The 19,181-nt window shown below is 38.4% G+C and overlaps 4 protein-coding genes and 1 long non-coding RNA gene across 7 annotated transcripts; 2 read left to right on the top strand and 3 right to left on the bottom strand.

The window, feature by feature from the left end:
- Positions 1-3,214: 3,214 nt before the first annotated feature.
- LOC137572104 (uncharacterized) lies at positions 3,215-4,142 on the top strand. The gene is made up of 2 exons (XR_011031531.1): positions 3,215-3,611; positions 3,671-4,142. It is a non-coding gene; the product is annotated as an uncharacterized lncRNA (long non-coding RNA).
- A 1,369-nt stretch (positions 4,143-5,511) lies between these two features.
- Positions 5,512-10,921, bottom strand: Slmap (Sarcolemma associated protein). Of its 2 annotated transcripts, XM_068283872.1 has the most exons (5): positions 10,665-10,921; positions 10,007-10,378; positions 7,555-9,026; positions 6,867-7,487; positions 5,512-6,799 (listed from the first exon to the last, which is right to left on the bottom strand). In XM_068283872.1, the coding sequence occupies exons 3-5, from the start codon at positions 9,022-9,024 to the stop codon at positions 5,915-5,917; spliced, it is 2,976 nt and encodes a 991-aa protein (XP_068139973.1). In that variant the 5' UTR covers positions 9,025-9,026; positions 10,007-10,378; positions 10,665-10,921; the 3' UTR covers positions 5,512-5,914. The 2 variants fall into 2 exon arrangements, with proteins under 2 accessions (XP_068139973.1, XP_068139972.1); XM_068283871.1 differs by lacking the exon at positions 10,007-10,378 and having other exon boundaries at positions 10,665-10,920.
- A 125-nt stretch (positions 10,922-11,046) lies between these two features.
- On the bottom strand, positions 11,047-12,612 carry Spf45 (splicing factor 45). The gene is made up of 3 exons (XM_068283873.1): positions 12,375-12,612; positions 11,222-12,311; positions 11,047-11,157 (listed from the first exon to the last, which is right to left on the bottom strand). The coding sequence occupies exons 1-3, from the start codon at positions 12,516-12,518 to the stop codon at positions 11,063-11,065; spliced, it is 1,329 nt and encodes a 442-aa protein (XP_068139974.1). The 5' UTR covers positions 12,519-12,612; the 3' UTR covers positions 11,047-11,062.
- Positions 12,613-12,687: 75 nt separating this feature from the next.
- Positions 12,688-19,093, top strand: LOC137572092 (centrosomal protein of 104 kDa). Of its 2 annotated transcripts, none has more exons than XM_068283874.1 (8): positions 12,688-12,901; positions 15,159-15,326; positions 15,391-16,489; positions 16,890-17,028; positions 17,086-18,113; positions 18,192-18,337; positions 18,402-18,503; positions 18,576-19,093. In XM_068283874.1, the coding sequence occupies exons 1-8, from the start codon at positions 12,862-12,864 to the stop codon at positions 18,716-18,718; spliced, it is 2,865 nt and encodes a 954-aa protein (XP_068139975.1). In that variant the 5' UTR covers positions 12,688-12,861; the 3' UTR covers positions 18,719-19,093. The 2 variants fall into 2 exon arrangements, with proteins under 2 accessions (XP_068139975.1, XP_068139976.1); XM_068283875.1 differs by having other exon boundaries at positions 16,914-17,028.
- Positions 13,340-14,505, bottom strand: LOC137572099 (transmembrane reductase CYB561D2). Its single transcript, XM_068283883.1, has 3 exons — positions 14,205-14,505; positions 13,775-13,967; positions 13,340-13,710 (listed from the first exon to the last, which is right to left on the bottom strand). The coding sequence occupies exons 1-3, from the start codon at positions 14,367-14,369 to the stop codon at positions 13,379-13,381; spliced, it is 690 nt and encodes a 229-aa protein (XP_068139984.1). The 5' UTR covers positions 14,370-14,505; the 3' UTR covers positions 13,340-13,378.
- Positions 19,094-19,181: the final 88 nt, after the last annotated feature.

Here is a 19,181-nt window from a genome sequence, read left to right on the forward strand (position 1 = left end):
TAATATTATAGCCTGTTAATGTCTGGATTCTCACCTCATACGGACATGAATGATTGAAGTTGGAAAATCGTAGGACATCCCCAGCAAAAACTAATACAATTGGATTATAGGCTCTTCGTAAAAATCGACAGACATCTAAGTCGATTTTGTATAGCCAAGGCTCCATTTGCTCTCTTGAATAGCCCCCCTTCTACGTGTATTTTGTAGGCCGACTCAAGTAACGTGGCATTGAAATTTAAGGTAACAACATCACGTCTCACAGCCTTTAACCGACATTGGTGTACCTCAACGATACTTGTATTGACATTTTCGCACTTGTAATTTGTGAATTTCATAATTGCAGCGTCCTGAAGAAATTGTAGTAGACTTTGGTTGTATAAAAATAATTAGAAATACTTACAGTAATTGAAGAATTTTGAATGAGCCGAACTGCGACAAATATTTTGAATAGCAAAACCAACTTTAGGCCCATCATGACCATTTTGGAATACTAAAAGTCATGCTAAATAAAGTGCTTAAAACATATTTAATCGTAAATAATCTTCTCATTTGAGTTGACAAACTATTGGCATTTTATTGTAGCGTTTTTTTAAAAATTGTAATTATACAAAAAAATAATTAGAAAAATAACCGAGAGAATTACGACCAGTAGATATTCTATAGAAATCAGTTTTAATTACTAACACTTTTAAATTTAAAAAGTTTCAGTAAGTTTTTAATTAAAAGGCCTGCATTTTTTGTCCTTCAACTGAGAGTATCCTAAAAACAAATCTTTTAAGTCATTCTTAATTGAATAGATAAATATTTGGAATGAAAAAACCACATGAATTGTCCTTGATTTGAATTGACAAAGTAATGGCATTGTTATCTACCAAATGGCTTTGTTTCGGACATTTAAAACAAAAATAAAGCTAAGCATAAACTATACAAATTAAAACTATAAATCAAACAAAATAATGATCCTTAAAACGATTCTTAATTGCACCTTGATCGACGTAACGTGCTTCGTGCCCAGAAATAACTCGTAAGCTGGTAAATAAGTTGACTAAAAGAGATACCAAGTGTTAGCATTGAACTTATTACCAAAACCATGGCAAGGACATAAGTATTTGAATAAGAAATGCTTGAAATGTTTAAATGTTAAATGAAGTGAATAATGAGACGGGTATACTAAATTGTCATCTACATCTTGAGAAAGTAAGACTTATTAAAGGTTAGTTGGGTTTGATTTTAACCTGAAGAACCTACTTGTGAGACCCTGAACATAATTTTAAAAATACCGGGTATATTGTTATCGATCTGATTTATCGCCTTGCAGCAATTGTCGTGTTGAAAAAGTACTTTTTATACCCTTGCAATAAGAGTACATTAGTTATGTAAGAAGTGTGCAAGGCATAGATGGGGAAATCTTGGGCTATATAGATACATATATTCTTGATCAGTACGACAAGTCGAGTTGGCAATAATATATCCGCCCGACTGGCGGTTCACTGTGAATTGATTCAGTCTCAGACGTTTTTCAACCTTGACAAAAGACATTGAAAGGGTATACATTCTTCGCCGCTGCCGATGCTAATCCCAGCACGTCAGGTGAAAGTCTAGCTTAACAGGTGAGTGCAATACATAAAAAAAAAGTATTTGCTTTTTATTTTCTTACTCAAACCTGTTATATAAAAAAATGGTGCATGAATCTAAAATCTTTACAAAGGGAAAGTGAGAATGTGTCCTGGTTGTGAGACACTATGATCCAGTTGTGGGACACTTTTTGTCTTTTGATGACAATCAGAAATTTAACAAATACCAAAACATACAACATCTATGTACAAGGAGAAAGTAATCCGTCCACTTTTGTCTTTAGAACCATTAATAGAGGTTTCAGTCTGCCTGTTTTTATTACTCTTTAGATGAGTCGAAAATCGTGGAATGTGATCATGCAATTATGTGACCAGATTTTGTTTGCTCTTGGCGCCTTAGAAAAAAATTTTGGGCGGGGCCCCCTTGCAGTTCTAAGCCCAAGTACTTTACAAATAGCCGAGCCGAACTTAAAGGCCTAAAGGCCATGCAGTTAAGAGTTTTGTGGAGATTCGAGGCCGAGAAACTTTGTTGTAATATTTCTAAAAAGTAACTTATCTGTTTTAAACTGTTTTAAACAAAACTAGACTATGTACATACATAAATTCCTTTTCCAGTCTATTTTACTTATTTTAAGGAGCTCTAGATCCAAAGATAAAGAAAATGGCATAGTCCCCTAAAAGAGATATACGAGTCCGAAAACATTTTCGGACATCCTTGATATGTTGATATGTGATAAGTTTTCTTAATTTTTCTTTAAAATAAACTATAAATATTTACAGATTGCGGGCGGTATTTGCCAAATCCGACCAACATCCTCGACTTATGTGATTGATATAAATTTGTATTTTAATAAATTTTTCTTGTTTTTTAGCCATGCCAGCCTTAAAACATTCAGCCGCAACACAAAAATTGTATTTCAATTCATTACTTCAAGCAATTAAATTTTGCATATTGGATAAGAAGAGCGTTCGATCGACTGCCCAAGAGCATGGGATAGATAAAAATACTTTACGCCGTAATATAAAGAAAGTGGAAGACAATTATCATGATATTGCCATAGTGGAGGATGATCAATTGTTGGAATTCCTTCGTATGTGTAGTAGAAAAACTCCAAGTAATATGGTACGTTTGTCCCCTTAGCATTTCCGATTAAATTTCTAAAACTAAATTCTTAATTCTTTGGACAGATTTTCTCACCCTCACAAGAAAAGGATCTTGTTGACTATATACTCAAATATGTTGATCATTATCATGGCTTGACCCTTGGTGAGGTGAAACAGTTGGCTTTCCAATTTGCCAACAAACTAAAACTAAAGTATTTTTCCTCCTGGGATGATGATGCCACAGCCGGTCGTAAGTGGTGTAGACTTTTCATGAAACGTCATCCAGAACTTACACTAAAACCTCCAGAGCAAAAGTCTCTGGCTTTCTCCAAGCCAATAGTTGAAAATTATTTCTCAAATTTAGGCAATTTGTTAGAAAAACACCTGTTCGGTAGCAATGCCATTTACAACATGGCTGAATGTGGTTTCTCAGCAGTTCCAACTAAAATGGGAAAAGTGATAGTCTTGAATCAGGGAATCAGAAAAGTTGCATCAGTCGAGACAGCCGATCGAGGCACAATGATAACCATGGCCCTTACGATCAGTGCTTATGGCAATTCAATTCCTCCCTTCTTTCTATTTCCCCTCAACGAAATGGAGAATGGCTGCTTGGACAATGTTTTCGACGGAACTGTTGGTTTTGCCAATGAATCAGGTTTAATGGGTCAGCCTGAGTTTATTCGATACTTGCGGCATCTCATTAAATTTGTTAACCCATCGTTAGATCGGCCAATACTTTTGCTTTTAGACAGTCATACATCGCATTTATCCGTCGAAGCACTTGATATTGCGTCTGCAAATGGTATACATATTCTCTCGTTTCCGCCGTATTGTAGATATAAATTGAATCCATTGGAAGTATCTGTATTTGGCTCACTCGAGAATTTTTTTATATCTGAATGTTCCACTTGGTCAGCAAAAAACGACAATAAGGTTGGTCAATCTAAAACTTAATTTATATACATAATTATACAAATCCTTCTTTGCCGTAGGTTTTTAAAATCCGAAATATTCCAGGACTTGTATGTGCTGCATTAGACTCAGCCCTGATGCCAAAGACAATTAAAATGGGATTCACTGCAACGGGCATTGCTCCGTATAATCCCAACATCTTCAGTGACTCTGACTTTGCGAATTGTGGTAATCTTAGGCATCTTCAAGACAACGAAAGTGAACAACAAACCCGTATTATCCCTGTAGATGACGTACAGAAAGAGGATCATGAAGGAGAGGTATTAATTTATCATTCATCGATCTCAGATCAAATTGATCCTTTACAAGATTTGGCTACAAGACAAATTTCAAACTCTACGGAAAAGCGAAAACTCTCAAAAAAGGAAACATCACCATCTAAACGTCACAGAGCAAATGATTCGCTGCCATTAGATGAGGATTTATTTTGAATACTAAAAGTACTCATAAAGAAACTTTTTACAATTTCTAATGCCTCTTCAGAAACAAAAATGCAAATAGATTAGAGCAAAACTTATTGTTTCTCTCTAAGAAAGAACTAACATCGAAAATTCTCCTTGCTCATATGCAATATTTTATGCTTAAATTCTTTTAAAAAATATATTTTGTGCAAACATTTAAAAAATAGTTTATTTTTAAACATCACATAAATATATAGTAGAGGTACTATTGATGCCAAAAATATTTACGGAAAGTAAATGTTAAATGAGCAATGGCCAACTCCTTATGACCCAAAAACCTGGTGTAAAACGTTTATATAATTAATTTGGCCATTTTCAGTCTGCTAGGCCGATAGAAATAACTAATACTAATTAGTGTTTCATTGTTTCTTCTTAATGTGTGGATTGTCATACTAAACAAGTCCATGTACCAAATTAATTGCTTTAGCTATGCCAGTCTCCGACAAAACAATGTTTTATTGAAATAACGAGAGCTATTTGAAGTAAACTTGATCGGCCTGGACACTACTCGGGGCTAACATACTTTAGCTTTAGCTTTTATAGTCTCCGATATCTAGGACATGGCTAAATCGAGTTGGCTGTTGATGATGTTAAGGAATAAACATACATATATAGTTTATGGTGAAAGTTTTTTATGTACATTTCGGCGACTTTATTATACCATTTCCCACTAAGAGTGCATGGTATAAAAAACACAATAGTTATTTATTTGTCGCATCTTTGTTTTTATTTTGCATTTCTTTTTGTTTTCTTCTTTGTTTTATTATTCTTTTTTTTTGGGTTTGTTACGGATACATTTTTCTTCATTTTTATTATTGTTGTAATTTGTATACTATTTTTTATTCATTTTTACATATTTATTTTTCTCACTTCTTATCGCAAGCATTCCCATATTTTGTAGTTTACACTTTTGTGTCCAAGCATTCGTTTATGAAAAACATTGAAATTATATTGAATGCATACATAAATACATACACATATATATATATATATATATATATAGATATAAAAAAAAAATAATATTGAATCCACTAAATATATAAATACATAAATCAACATGCAATCATATAAAACATAGCTCGGGGTACCCATGAAAATTAAATATCGTAATTGCAACTTATAAGCTAACTTAGCACTGCGATTTTGCTACCAGGCTTAGCCCTACGCAGTATCAGCTGAGCGGGTGGCCTATTCCGGATTCCCCACTCCTCCGCGTCAGATTCATCGCGTTCCATCTTCTATAAACAAATCGATTAACGCGGCTGACGGTTCATACAACGCTCCACCAATACAAAAAAATATATATATAAAGTAAATTTAGATGACAATTAACGCATAATAAAACAATAATTATTTGTTTTTTTTTTTTGGTGGGGACCGGCTTAATAATTAACTAACCCTTGTGTTTCGTTTTTTGTTTATTTGTAAGTTGTATTTTTTTTGACGTTTTTAATGTTCGTTTCTGTTTTTGTTTTTAGTTCGTTTCAATTCATATTTACGACTATTAATTTTGCGCTCAACGGAAAATTGGGTGGGGTGGAGGAAACAAAGCAAATGAAAATATAGAGTAAAGCTCGAATTATAACGCTACCTATCCATATAAATATATATATATATAATTAACTGTAAAACGGTCCATCCATTCCTGGTTTTTGTTTGCACTTTACATCCAACATGGCTTCAATCTCTCGTTTGTGTGTGTGTTGTGAGGTTTTTGGGTTTGGTTGTGGGTGTGGGTGTGGGTGGTGGTAGTGTTTAAAGAGATGGGAGATTAGGGGGAAGGATTATGTGGCTGTCCGCTTCTTAGAGGCGAGATGTGAGGATATAAATTGCGATTGCCAGAACTACACATCCAACTGGCAGGACACGGAACAAGAGACGTTGCTTGTCTTGCACCAATCCCGCTTGCTGTTGCTTCAACATTAATTGTGAGATTTCGTTCCGCAATAGAAGATTGCTGCTCTCCGATTGCTCCAGACGTTCCTTATACACAATTAGCTCCTCTTCTTGTTCGACATTTGAATTACGAATGGCAGCCAAATCCTCTTTCCAGCTGCAAGCCTCATTGTCATCCAGGCAATCACTGTCCTCTTGGCCAGATAACTGACGTTGCTGCGATTTGTTAAATTCCTCCTCCTTTTCCATTTCTACCCCCTTCTCTTGATCCACTTCGGATGTTATGCTACACTTGCTTTGCTTCTCCAGGGCTAGCAATTCCTTTAATTCATCCATTTGGCTATGCAGTTCATGAATCTCGTTGGTCAACTGTGTGGTCTTTTGCTTATAGGCTTGACATTCCTCTTGAAGCATTTCAATGGCTTGATCTTCGGACAATTCGCCACCATTGTTAAAGTCCAGCACCAGAGTTTCTTGCGATTCCAGCTTATGCGCTTTGACGGCAGAATTATCTAATCCATTGAGCCGAACACTTTTAGGTGAGTTGTGTATAAACTCATCGCTGGCCTCTGAATCGACGTGCTCCGGCTGTTCTTGCTTCGGTAGATGCTCCTTATTCTCGTTCTCTTCATCTCCGGAATCGGCACTATTGATAATGGCTTGCAATATATCGCTACCACCTTCACCTTTATTGAGATCCGAGTTCTTAAGCCATTTAATTACGGCAGATTTGCGTATTACTTTGTTCTTTATGTCAAATTTCTCCTGATTGTCGTGCTTAGACTTTTTATTCTACATATTAATAGGATAGTAGGTTGTTATTAAAATGCTTTTAATTCTTTCAAAATCTTTTACTAACCTTCTTTTGTTTTCCATGCGGTGTGTTGGTTATCAACTCATCGATTTTCTCGCCCAGCTGCTTTGTGTCTGCATCTTTTTCATCAATATTCTTACTCTTCTCGTCGTCAGCATCAGCATCATCGTCGCCTTCGTCGTCGTCGTCGTCATCGTCATCATCACCTTCGTCCATGTTGTCGGTAATGGCCGCGTCCAGTTGTTCCAGGGCATTTTGCTCCTGCAACTTCTGCTCGCTGTCATGCTCGGCAATGGTGTGCTGTAAAATCTTTAGCTGAGCACGCAATTCTTCCATTTCTTGTTCTTGTGTGCCCAATTGCTCTTTGAGCTGTTCCAATCGTTGCTCTTCCTGCTCCTTAGCCTCTTGCTGCTGACGCAATGAATCCTGCTTATATTCCACATACTCTTGCTGCAGCTGCTCCAAGCTCGTATTGTAATCCTGCAGATTCTGTTTAGAGGTCAGAATCTGGGCACGCAAAATGCTGCATTCATTCTCCGAGGTGGCATAGGCCATCTCCATTTTCGAAACCATTTGCATGGCATCGCAACGCTCCTGATAGACCTTGCGCAGAGCCTCTTTGGCAGTCAGTTGATAGGTGGTCTTATCCTCCAACAGCTTCACAATCTAAAATGATAAAATCGAAAAGAAATATTACTAATTATTCATCTTGGAGTCAACGAGATGGACCTACCTCATTTCTTAAAGCATTCTCCGGAACATTTTTCTCCATCAATTGCAATTTCTTTTCCAGAAGATTGATTTTGTGCAACAATTGATCTTCGGTGATCATACTCTGCCAACACATGGCCGAATTCTTGCGGGTCGAATCGAGTACACCCTGTAAACTGCTTAACTTGGCCTTTAGCATCTTTTCACGCTGCGCTGCCTCCTGGAGGAATGAGTTCAAGCGCTGGATTTCATCAAAACTGATGCGATTGGGACCAACCAATTGCATTTCCTCCGCTTCAATTGAGATGGCCTCTCTTCCATCAGGCAGGAACAGCGTAACTCGAGCAATAATGCAACCATGAACCTCTTGGCGTGAATTTTCAATAACTTCAACGCCAAATTTGACGGTATCACCATAATGCAATTCGGCCGGCTCATTACCCAGTTTGGTGTCATTGATAAATGTACCATTGCTAGATTTGGTGTCCTTGACCCAGAAATGACCGTCTGGTGTATACCATAGCATGGCATGATTGCGTGATAGAACTTTGCAATCAAAAATGGCATTACCCTCGCTGGCCTTACTCTTGGCTATAAGGCGTCCCACCTTGCATTCCTGATTTGGTTGCAACAAAATGGTGCGAGTATCAAATTTGTGCGATTTCGCCTCACATTGTAGGACTATTTTCGCTTCACCCTTGGCGGAACAGCGGCTGGTATCGGTATCGAGATCGCTGGAGGCCGTTAACGATTGATTTGATTGCAATTCAATTGAATCACGCTGCAATAAGGCACCATTATTCAGTCCACTCAATGAACCGAAGAGTGGAACTCCCGTTCCTCCTCCTACCACAACTCCTCCTCCGTCTCCACTAACATTACCACCATTTCCACCATTAATCACAGAATTATGGGCCATATTGACCTGTTGTTGCTGTTGCAGCTGCTGTAGGGTATTACTTCCACCAGTTGAATTGGTCGAAATAATTGTCGAATGACGATCGGGACTGCTGCTCAGTTGATGCTGTTGCTGCTGATTATGACTCTGCAATGTATTTGTATTGGAATCACAGATTTCCATATTGTTATTTTCCTGATTCTCATTGGGATCATCATTCATGATCAGATCGTTGTTTGTTGTTGTTGTCGTCGTATCCGAATCATGCTTATCCATTTTAAGGATTTGGAGTATTTTATCTTGCTCCCCTGCAGCTGCTTGCTTTTTATTCGTTTCCATATTATTATTATTGCTTTGCTTTTTTCGCTTATTTATACCAGCTCCATCAACAGTTTCAGCTGCTCCTCCCACTAATCCTGCTGGTGGTGGTGCTTCTCCCTCCGTCGTTGCTGCTGCTATTGTTTCTGTTGTAGCTGTTGTTGCTTCTGTTCCGGCTGCTGTTGCTGCTGCTGCTGTGGGTGGTGATGCTGATGATGGTGGTGATTTCTGTTCGTCATCCTTATTATTCCGCCATTCGTTGCTCACCAAGACCATCACTGCACATTAAAAAGAAAGCAAAATAATTAAAAGTTTCTCCAGTCCAAAATAGTACTTTTTGTTATTCCAAAAAAAGGATGGGAGCAAAGATTTTTAAAAATTAAAAATTTCTCGGTTTGGTTTTATTTTACTTTTTTTGGATTGTTGTTTTTATATATCATCTGATTGGACTAAACGAAACGACTAAAATATTTTGGGTGACAAATTATTCGAGTGACTTTTCAAAGTTTATTGCGATGTGAATTTGAAATAAAAATAGAAGTCTGACTAGGTTTTTCGAGATCTAATCGAATCAGACAATGCCCAAACTGTGAATAAAGTTTTTTGACATTAATAACAAATGTCATACTAGTAAATTTCAACAATTTCAAAACCAATTAATCAATAAGAAACTGGTTTCTGGTATTATTTATCGGGTAGATCGATCTATTAATGAGATGTTGAAACTATATCATGAACTTGTAAATATTCCAAAGAGATTTCATTTATGAAAATCGTAAACAGCATTTTATTTTGGGCTTGAAATTAATAAGCATTTCCGTGTACAAGAAAACTTCAGTGCAAGCGCAAACAAAAACTAACGAGAAATGTTTCGTTTATAAAAATAGAATTTCTTTTCATGTTTTTTTTTTTTTTTTTTTTTTTTTTTTGAAAATATAATTGAACAGGCCAAAAAAAGCGAGTGCGGGGCACATGTCTAACTTGCCTCAGTAAATGAGTATGTGTGTGTTTGTTGTGTGTGGGTATATAAGTGGGAATGTGTGCTGTTGGCGATCCCGCAGAGGGGCCAGTGGGAGTAGTAGTGGGGGCAGGCAGCTGCTCCAATTTGTTTATGGAATCGGAATCGAGAAATATGTGCGTGCAATATTAAATAAAATTCATTCTTTGGGTATAGTGTGTGTGTGTACTTTGTGCAATAAAAGAAACTGCGTGACCAGTAAACAGCAAGAGCAACCCTTTGTACGACCATGCCCCTTACCTTGTCAGCAGTAGCAGTTGGCGGCAGCGATAGCGAAGAGAGGCCCATGACCCGACAACAACAACAGCCAATAGTAGTACTTGAAGGGATTACAGGGAAGAGAGGGGAACTGTATATGACGGTAGTGGGCGGTGGGTGGAGTGCCGTTATATGCTCGTTATGTGAACCCGAACAATGCAAAAGTTTTGTTGTTGATTGGCATGGAGCAGAGCCTAACAAAATGTTTTGAGTGTGTTCGTGGATGTGTGTGTGTGTGTGTGATCTCACAATTACATGCAGCAGCAGCAGACTGCAGTCAGTGGCTGTGGGCTATGGGCCTGGGCCATGGGGGTGGGGCGGGCGGGCGTTGTTGTGGTGTCTCGATATTGCCTTCTTTTTTATAAAAGAAATTCATATACAAAGATTAATAACACTAGCTTAATTGAATTTAATTACAAATGTCTTCTTGGGTCACTGACAGACAGAAAGATGGAGAGAGAGTGAGAGAGAGAGAGAGCGATAGACGAAGAGAGTGTTCGTGAATGAGGGGAGGTGGTGGTGGTCGTTGACGTTTTGAGTATTTACCGTTTTGCAAAAAAAATTAAAATGTAGACCGAATTCGACAGCCAAGAGAAATATTGTGTCTGGAATTATGGGACAGCAGAGTTTATTTTATTACCTTGCTTTTTATTATGTTGTTTCCTCTTCTTCTCAATTTCCTTTCGATTTGTTGTAATTCTTTTATTTTCGTTTTGGCTTCGATTTTAATTGTCGTCTGCAGAAACCAGCTGTCTCCAGACCAATATTGATTGTGATGATGGCAAACTATTGGACTTGTCTATCAAAATGAAATGGCAAATTTATTTATTGTTTGTTAAGAAAATTCACAATTGTGAAGTTTTAAAACAAGGTAAAGCAATGAACAGAGCAGAATAAGTTGGCAGGACTTGGGCAAACTGACGTGTAGCGGCCCCCCAAAGCCAGTGGTGACTCTGATTAAAAGTTATCGATTTTCTAAATATCGTAAATGCTTCAGCCCTGGTTAAAGAAAAAAACAACTATTATTTGGTTCTACTTTTAATTTAATTGAAAAGATTTGAATTTATCAAAATTATAAAATCCAGCACGAACTTGGCGTCCACCGAAGAAACGTCCGTTCAAGTCCACGACAGCTGAAGAGAAAAACATCACAGAATGCCATTTAAAATCATCCAAAATTTGATTCAATTTTCTTACCTTTTATGGCGCTCTCGATGCGCTTAAATTCCACAAAGATTTTAACTGCGTCTTCGGGTGTAGTGCCAAATGCTTCATGTATTATAACGCTATTCACTTCGCCATACTTGGTATTACATTCATCTTTGACTTCCGGTTCCAATTCCTCGTCCACATCCCCTGGACCCACCATATTTCGCAGCAATACAACTTTACTGGGATCCTTCATGATTTCTGTGATACTTGGCTCTGGTTCATTAGCAGTAGGAGGTGCCAAGCCGGGGAATGAAGGTGGCGGCATAGCGTTGTGACTAGGACTAGGAGGACCTAACATTGGTGGCGATGAAGAGGACGATGGTGTGCCTCCGCCCAATGGCGCAGGTGGCAGGAAAACATCTTTTTCATGTATAATCCTACCACCGCGTTTTGATGTCTTCTCCACTTGTAATGCCACAGACATACCTTGCTCGGATTTGCCTAGTCCCTGCCCATCTTTGAAACCATATTTGGCCATAATTTTGGCTGCTACAGAGCTGGCCGAATAGGGTATTGTAACGTTGGAGCTGCCATCACCATTATCAATCGAGATTTCTTGCAAGGATGGTGGTGGAGCTATGGCAGCTCCGCCACCTTGTTTGGCCATTGAACCAGGCGCTGGTGGACTATATCGATCCTCCTCGCTCTGTCGCTGGCTAAAGCCGCTAAATTTCACATTTGGTGGTGAATTATTATCCCGATCTTTGTGATTGTCGCGTCCCCCACCACCTCCTCGTCCACCGCTACCACGATTACGTTTGCGATCATGATCTCGTTCCTGTGGGCCATCTCGATCTTTGTTACTTCGATGCTCCTTGTTGCCGCCGCTGTTCCGTGATTTATCGCTACTTTTTGTCTTCTCTTTGAGCTTTTCATACTCATTGGGCCATTGGGGATCGTATTCGTCTACAAAATCACTCCAATCATCCTTCTTTAGATTTTCCATGGCAGGAGGAGGCAGAGCTGTTCCAGTTATAATGGGTTTTGTGGTGGCTCCAACGGGCGGAAATCCTGCTGTCTCCGGGGTATCTGTTGCTTGCCGCTTAGCTCGCAGATTGACCACAGGTGTCATAAGCTGGAATTAGTATAAGCGACAAGTTATTCCTCGGACATAGACTTCGGTATAATTCCTACTTACCGGTTTCTTAATTTGTTCTCTGGGTTTGGGCAATTGGGCTGCTTTTTTCACGGCTAGTTGTGTCTGCAACATTTTGATGCCCGATGACCAGCCATCGATTTGGCTGGCACGCGGCTTGGTATCTATGTCATCATACAAATCCATTATTTCTGCACTGCATCCGCAGCAAATGCAAACTTTAAAGAATATTTTTTGTAAATAAACAGAGTTAATAGACTAGTGCTGTAAAAACAGATACACGAAATAATAAATTGTTTTTCCACACTGCACGCTGTTAAATTTAACAGCATCATTTGCGGGCACTGTTTGTTTACCGCCTCCTGGTCTTGTAATTTGCGAGGACAGGATATTCTTTTCGTGTCAATTTCAAAACTTATATTTTAGTTCTATAGAGTCCGTTACAGAGAATAGGCTTTTAATGATCCTTTTGTCGGGAGTGCGTGTGTCAAATTGTAAATGTTTGTTTGTGATTCCCATTTAGATCGTAATGGCCAAAAAGATATCCTTCAATGTGGTTTTTGCCTCAGGTAATACAAACAGCGAAACAGTTTTAAGGTTGTTTTATTACGTTTGTTTGGTTTCCCTTTTGTATTAATTTTTGATTTGTTTTTGTTCAATTAATTTTTATTTTAGTTGCGACTAGACAAGCCCCTCTATTAACTCTTCTTGTCCCGCTCAACCCTCCTGACTGAGCCGACACTTGACTGCACTTGAGAAATCGATAAAATACGCATACGCCTAGTGTTGCAGGCAGATGTCCAGACAAAAGTAAATCATTTCTCGCTGAATGATTAGCTCTGCAAATTTCAATTTGCAATGCCCAAACTGGTAGAACAATAAATTCTAAAAACCCTGCACTGACCATAAATCATTATAATATAGATAGATGGCCATTTTTGTCATAATAAGTCCATCTTGTTTGTGGTCAGTTATACAAAAAAGAATTTTTGGCCAAAAGCCAAAGATTACTGTGCAAATTAAATTTTATTTTTTGCTAGGAACTTCTATTTTACCTTCTCCTGTTGTTTCTTTTGCTGTCTATATTTATACTTAGCCAACAGTGAGCTCACTGGGCTTATGATTGTCAGTAGATAAACTAAGACAGTAGTCAACATCATTGCTGGTATAAATTGATGATCAACAAATTTCAAAAAGAACTTAGAATAGTAACTTAAGAATATGGCAGCCATGCCTTGTGTAAAATTAGCCAAACCAAAAAGATTATGACGGTACTTCAATTCTGATGGCGGGAACTTATTTAAAACCACTTTGGGTTGAAAATATGTAACCAAACCACCCACAATACTTGCAGCACAGCCAAAAGAAGCACCCGTTCCTAGCAAAATTTATGCAAAAGCATTAATAATAAAAAAAAAAGAGTGTCTTTATTGAGCACTTACCAATACGACCATGCCAGGTGTTCCAATGGACATCCTTGTTAGCGAATTTACCCATGGCTCCCAATAAAATCATTGAGCCACCAACAACTTGCAATAGGCCATGGAGTCGGGATTTGTTGCGATGCGAAAGCGAACGAGTTATAGGATTCACTTTATAATGAGACATCAACGCCTCGGCCATTAGCACATGGAACTGTTTCAATAAATCATTGAAAAAAAACACGTTACATTTCGAAATTTCGATTTTCATTCGATAAGCATGATATTTCACATTAACATTAGAACTTAACATCAGAAAGGTTCTGAATGATAAGATTAATAATGACGTTGCATGCTAACTATGTAGCTTATTTGGGCTTATATTTATTGATTGTAACATAGTGCAAAAGATGAGATAAGATTGTTGAGTTCTTTTTTGTTGTGTACTCACTCCTATACCGGTTAAGAACATATGCATAGCAGTGTCCTTGAATTCCAAGCTGCGTGCCAGGACGAAAAAGAATACCGCAACTAAAAATATTAGTATATGGTTAATGGTATTCAAAAGGCTTTGGATTTGTAGCCAGCCGGAGGCTACATTATTCGTGTTCGCCATTATGTATTTAGTCTGTTTCTATTTATTTAGCCTCTATGACATTAATTGACGACAAAGTTTGTCCTAACCCAGAGCAGGTCGCCAAAATGACTAAAACTTATTATCAAAACAAAGTTATAGTTAACTTATAACAGAGCAGCCCAAGAGAGACAGAGACATTAGCATTTTTGGTTGATGTTTAAAGAGAGAAGCGAATGCACACTGGAACACAATGGTGAAACATTATTCTCTATGGGATTCAAAAATGTTGAAGAACATTACTTAACTACAAATAGAATGCCAACTATGTGAAATAAATATTATTTTAGTTAAGATAAATTTGAAAAACTATAGTTACTGAATTAAGTACAAAATAATATATGTAAGTACATATGCCATAAAGCAGTGTACACTTAATATTTTTATTTCTTCCAATCTGTGAAAACCCAAAGCCAATCTGAACATTTGGAGCTCGGCACATTCTTGTCGGCTTGTATTACTAAGTCACTTTATCCATGTTAGTTTATACGAAAAAGCCACGTAGTATTTTATGTTTGATATGACGTATTCATTAAAAAATGTTAGATTGGGTTTGCTACAGATTAATGTACATCATTTCTATTAATTTTGCTCCACTGTACGGTACTGCGCTCTCCAGCTGTTTCTTCTATGTTAACCAACACTGTGACACCTGTTGTGATTGTTGATGCACAGTAATCATGAGTTGAACTTTTATATAGAGATAAAAACGAAACAAACAAATTTACTTATACACTTACATATATGTGAATCCCCTCCTTCATGGTCCAGATGAGGATAACAGTTTTCCGGCTAGTGAGCTGAATAATCATGGCCCAACAGTGCATGGATGGAGGAGCTCGGAAAGCAGCTCATTGAATACCCATGACATCATCTTGCGTTTCCATCAGCCCGCCAAGATCTACAGGATACAATTGTTAGCCCACCAGTATCTTATACGTAAGTTAAAATTTAAGGAAGCAAATCATTATTTGCCAATAATTAATTTAATTCCATTCAACAGCCGAAAAGGTAGAACTATGGCTGCACTATTCGCCCAAGTCGATGCCCAGCACACCATCTTCACAGTATTTTGATTTTCTTGGTTTTGTTGCTCTGGCCGATAACTCCAACACCAATTACAAATCTCGTGAACTACAAAGCGTCACAGTGACACCTAGACGAGGCACCCACTTAAAATTACGTCTAATTGGAGCTCAATGCAATGAGTTGAATCAAACGGGACAAATTTCTCTATTGGCTGTCAATATTCTAGGCGAAGATTTAGATGTTGGAAATGGAAATGGGGACGATCAGCAGCAGCTTAATAGTAGCAGCACTAGCGATGCAGCACCCTTGGACACAGCAACCGGAGAATTGGCCTTGGCTTCCATTTGTGATGACTTGCTTTTCTCCATGTATGTGGAAGAGTCAATTGTCCATTATATACGAGAATTGGAGATGCGTAAAACCCAAGCGGTGAACGCGGAACGATTTGAATATGCTCGCAAATTGAAACTTTGTATGACCGCACTTCGTACAGCTGGCGAACGTTTGGGACGATATTCCCTAGCCAAGAGACAGGCAGTGCAACAGGAGGACTTTACCACAGCCAAACTAAGGAAGGAGCAAATGGAAATGTATCGTTCGACCGTACTAAAGCAATTACAAGTACAGCAGCTGTTAGAAACTCAAGGTATCGAAAGTTGTAATGACCAAAGTTGCGAAATTTATGCTGGAGGCAAACCAAGCCTGCCGCCTGCACCAAGTCTGCAAGATGTGGCTCATGCCTTGGCCGATGCGGCTCTCAGTCCAAAGAGTCAGAGCCAACAAGATGATAAATCCTCTACAGATGGCTCATTAGGGCAAACGAGTAACGATAGTGTGATTACCACAACAACGGCGGCCACTCCATTAGTGCCAACTGCTTCGTTTTCCACACATGTTGCCAATGCTGGAGGCTGGCGAAAATCTCACGATGAATTGCCACAATCACCACGTTTGCCATCACGACACAGTTCACCTATGTCCAGTCGACAAGGTTCGCTAAGGCGACGCAATAAAAGTGTTCCACGTAACTCGTATGAAGATTACGAAGAACGAGCCATACCCACATTGAGGCAGTAAGTGACAGATCCCCAAAATTTGGAAGCTCGTCTTTGTTAATGTTGTTAAGTGGATAGCGAAAAAAGAGCACTATGCAACATGAACATGATTTTTAGAAGAATGTACTATTAAGTCGCATTCCTGTTGCACAGTGTTCGTCAATTTTGCATGATAAGAACAGCAATTTGTCTATAACAATTTGTAGTTACAGATTAAAAGCTTCCCCAATACAAATAACAAACCAGATAGATGCCAGCTTAGTACCAAAATACACTAACCGTCGAATGTTTTTTACTAACTTTTCGTTGATTTATGTTTTGTATCTCTTTTTTATTTGTATTTTTGCAATTCTCTATATCCGTATCCGTATGCGTTGTGTGTCGTTCCATAAATCAAAAACCAAAAAAACATGTTTAGTTCAAATACTAATGAATTTTTAAGGGAGTGCCAGGGAAATGCCCTACTCGAAGCGGATCCAAATCGGGGACGTTCGCGTCTCAATGATCGTGAGCGTCGCCAAGCCGCCTTACCCATTCTTGTGTTTGGAAATGAACTGGTAAGTTATACTATTTATTTACTTGATAGATTATAAACAATCCTCTTTTGATTTTAGGTGGAACAGTTCTATTCTCGTCAATTTCAAGACCGCGAGGATGGTCTAATGCGTTTGAGAAATTTTCTCAAAGAGCAGGAGTTGATGGAGTCAACGGAAACGAATAGCAATGAGCATGCAGCCAGTCCCAATAAGGTGGCACGTTCAGCTGCTCTGCTTCTGCATCGTGCTGTGCGAGATGCTGTCTATTCTGTTTTTAATCAGGCTACCGAAACTGTTCGTGTTATGTTCCTTGAATATGTGCCAGGACGTGTTTCACCCAGCGAGGTGGCACGATGTGTTGATCGTTTGCTGCCCGAGTTGCTTGCCAAATCTGGGGATCCATCGGCTAGGCTACATACATTGGCTCAGCATACTATACTAAGCATAGCAGCCTGTCCGGAAGTGGCCGAACAGCATTTGGTGGCTCCAGCTCTTTCACGAAGCGTTGGCTCGGGCACCCATCAACGTCTGGCCATGAGCCGTTTGCAGATGCTAGAGCAGCTAGTCAATACCCAAGGTATTAGCACAGATAAGCACAGTGGTCTTACATGTCGCGCTCTGTCGGAATGCGGCTGTTCGGGCATTCATCACCCAGCGGAACCGGTGCGAAAAGTTGCAGAACGTATAATCCTTATTGTATATAAAATGAATCCTCGATTAGTTCGAAAACAATTGCCTCCCGATGATGACATCACTCGTCGCAATCTGCTGTATCGTCAACTCTTCACTGAATTTGATAAACTCGATTTGGAACGCAAGCAGGAACTTATGGAAGAAACCAATAAATATGTTGTAGCTGTTGGCCATAGTTCAAGTGATGCAACTACTAGCCACATGGATAAGGCCAGTACCAGTTCGGATGCCTCGCGATTAATGAAGAGTAAAAGCGGGCATGGTCCTGGTCTTGCCTCTAGCAATGGTTACAACAGTTGCAATGGTAAACAGCAATATAATGAGCAATTAAAACGTTCCATGCTATCCGCCTCCAATTCGAGAAAAGGTTCTGCCTCAAATTCAGAGTCCACGGAGGATAACACACCGAAAATGTAAGATCCTAAGTGGTTTTTTAGACGTTTTTTTTTTTTATTATTCTTTACTTTTTGATTTGAATTGATTAATTGCAGCCATTGCCCCTTTTGCGATTGGTCTTGTTCTGGCAACGATGCTAGTCAGTTGGATCGTCACTATTGGAAGACATGTCCATTTCTCACCAAGTGCCCACAATGCAGCCAAGTGCTGGAAGTAGCTGCTCTAAATTATCATTTGACAAGTAAGTAGAAATGTGAAATTGAATCAATATAATTATAATTTCTACATATGTATTTATTTTTTAGCTGAATGTGATGCTAAGGATAGCTATGTCGTCTGCACCCGCTGCACAGAGTCTGTGCATAAGCAGCTCTATGAATTACATCAAATGGAAGACTACTGTCGTGGTTAGTAAATCCTTAGACTAAAATTTAATCCAATGAGTTATTTGTTGTATTGATTGCTTGTCCTCTCTTTAGAACTTAAAACTGGAGCCGCTCGCTGCCCCCTTTGTCATGATGATGTCCATTTACCTCAGGATGGTGGCTGGAAATTGCATCTATTAAGTACTGGCGGTTGTCCAGGCAATACACGTAAAAAGAATTCGAAGAAACCTAATTAACTAATTCAACAGAGGAAAAAATACCACATTAATCACAAAATGCGACTTAGTAATTAGCGCAATTTGTTAGTGCAAAATAATTATTATTATTAGTAATCAACTATTGCAGTTGGCCAGATACATACATAGGATTAGTTAAACTAATTTTGTTTTCTACACATTTTGTTGTCAATTCCCCATTAGTTCAATTTTTGAATCATCAAATTGAAAGAAAAACAACAAATTCAATAAGTTTCGCAAATCAGCTAAGTCTATTAAGATGGATTTTGTTTTTTGAACTATTTTAAAGAAATGTTTTTTAATAGCTAAAACGATTTATTTTCTTCAGATACAACAAACGAGGGTCAAATACATGCCACAAAATTGGAAATTATTTAATTTTGTTAACAACTTTAAAAAAATTAATTTTATACAAAACTGAAATGACAGAATAACAAACTGATTTGTTGTTGTTTTCTATAGA

Source organism: Drosophila tropicalis, unplaced genomic scaffold, assembly GCF_018151085.1.
Source record: "Drosophila tropicalis isolate 14030-0801.00 unplaced genomic scaffold, ASM1815108v1 contig_201, whole genome shotgun sequence".
NCBI lineage: Eukaryota > Metazoa > Arthropoda > Insecta > Diptera > Drosophilidae > Drosophila > Drosophila tropicalis.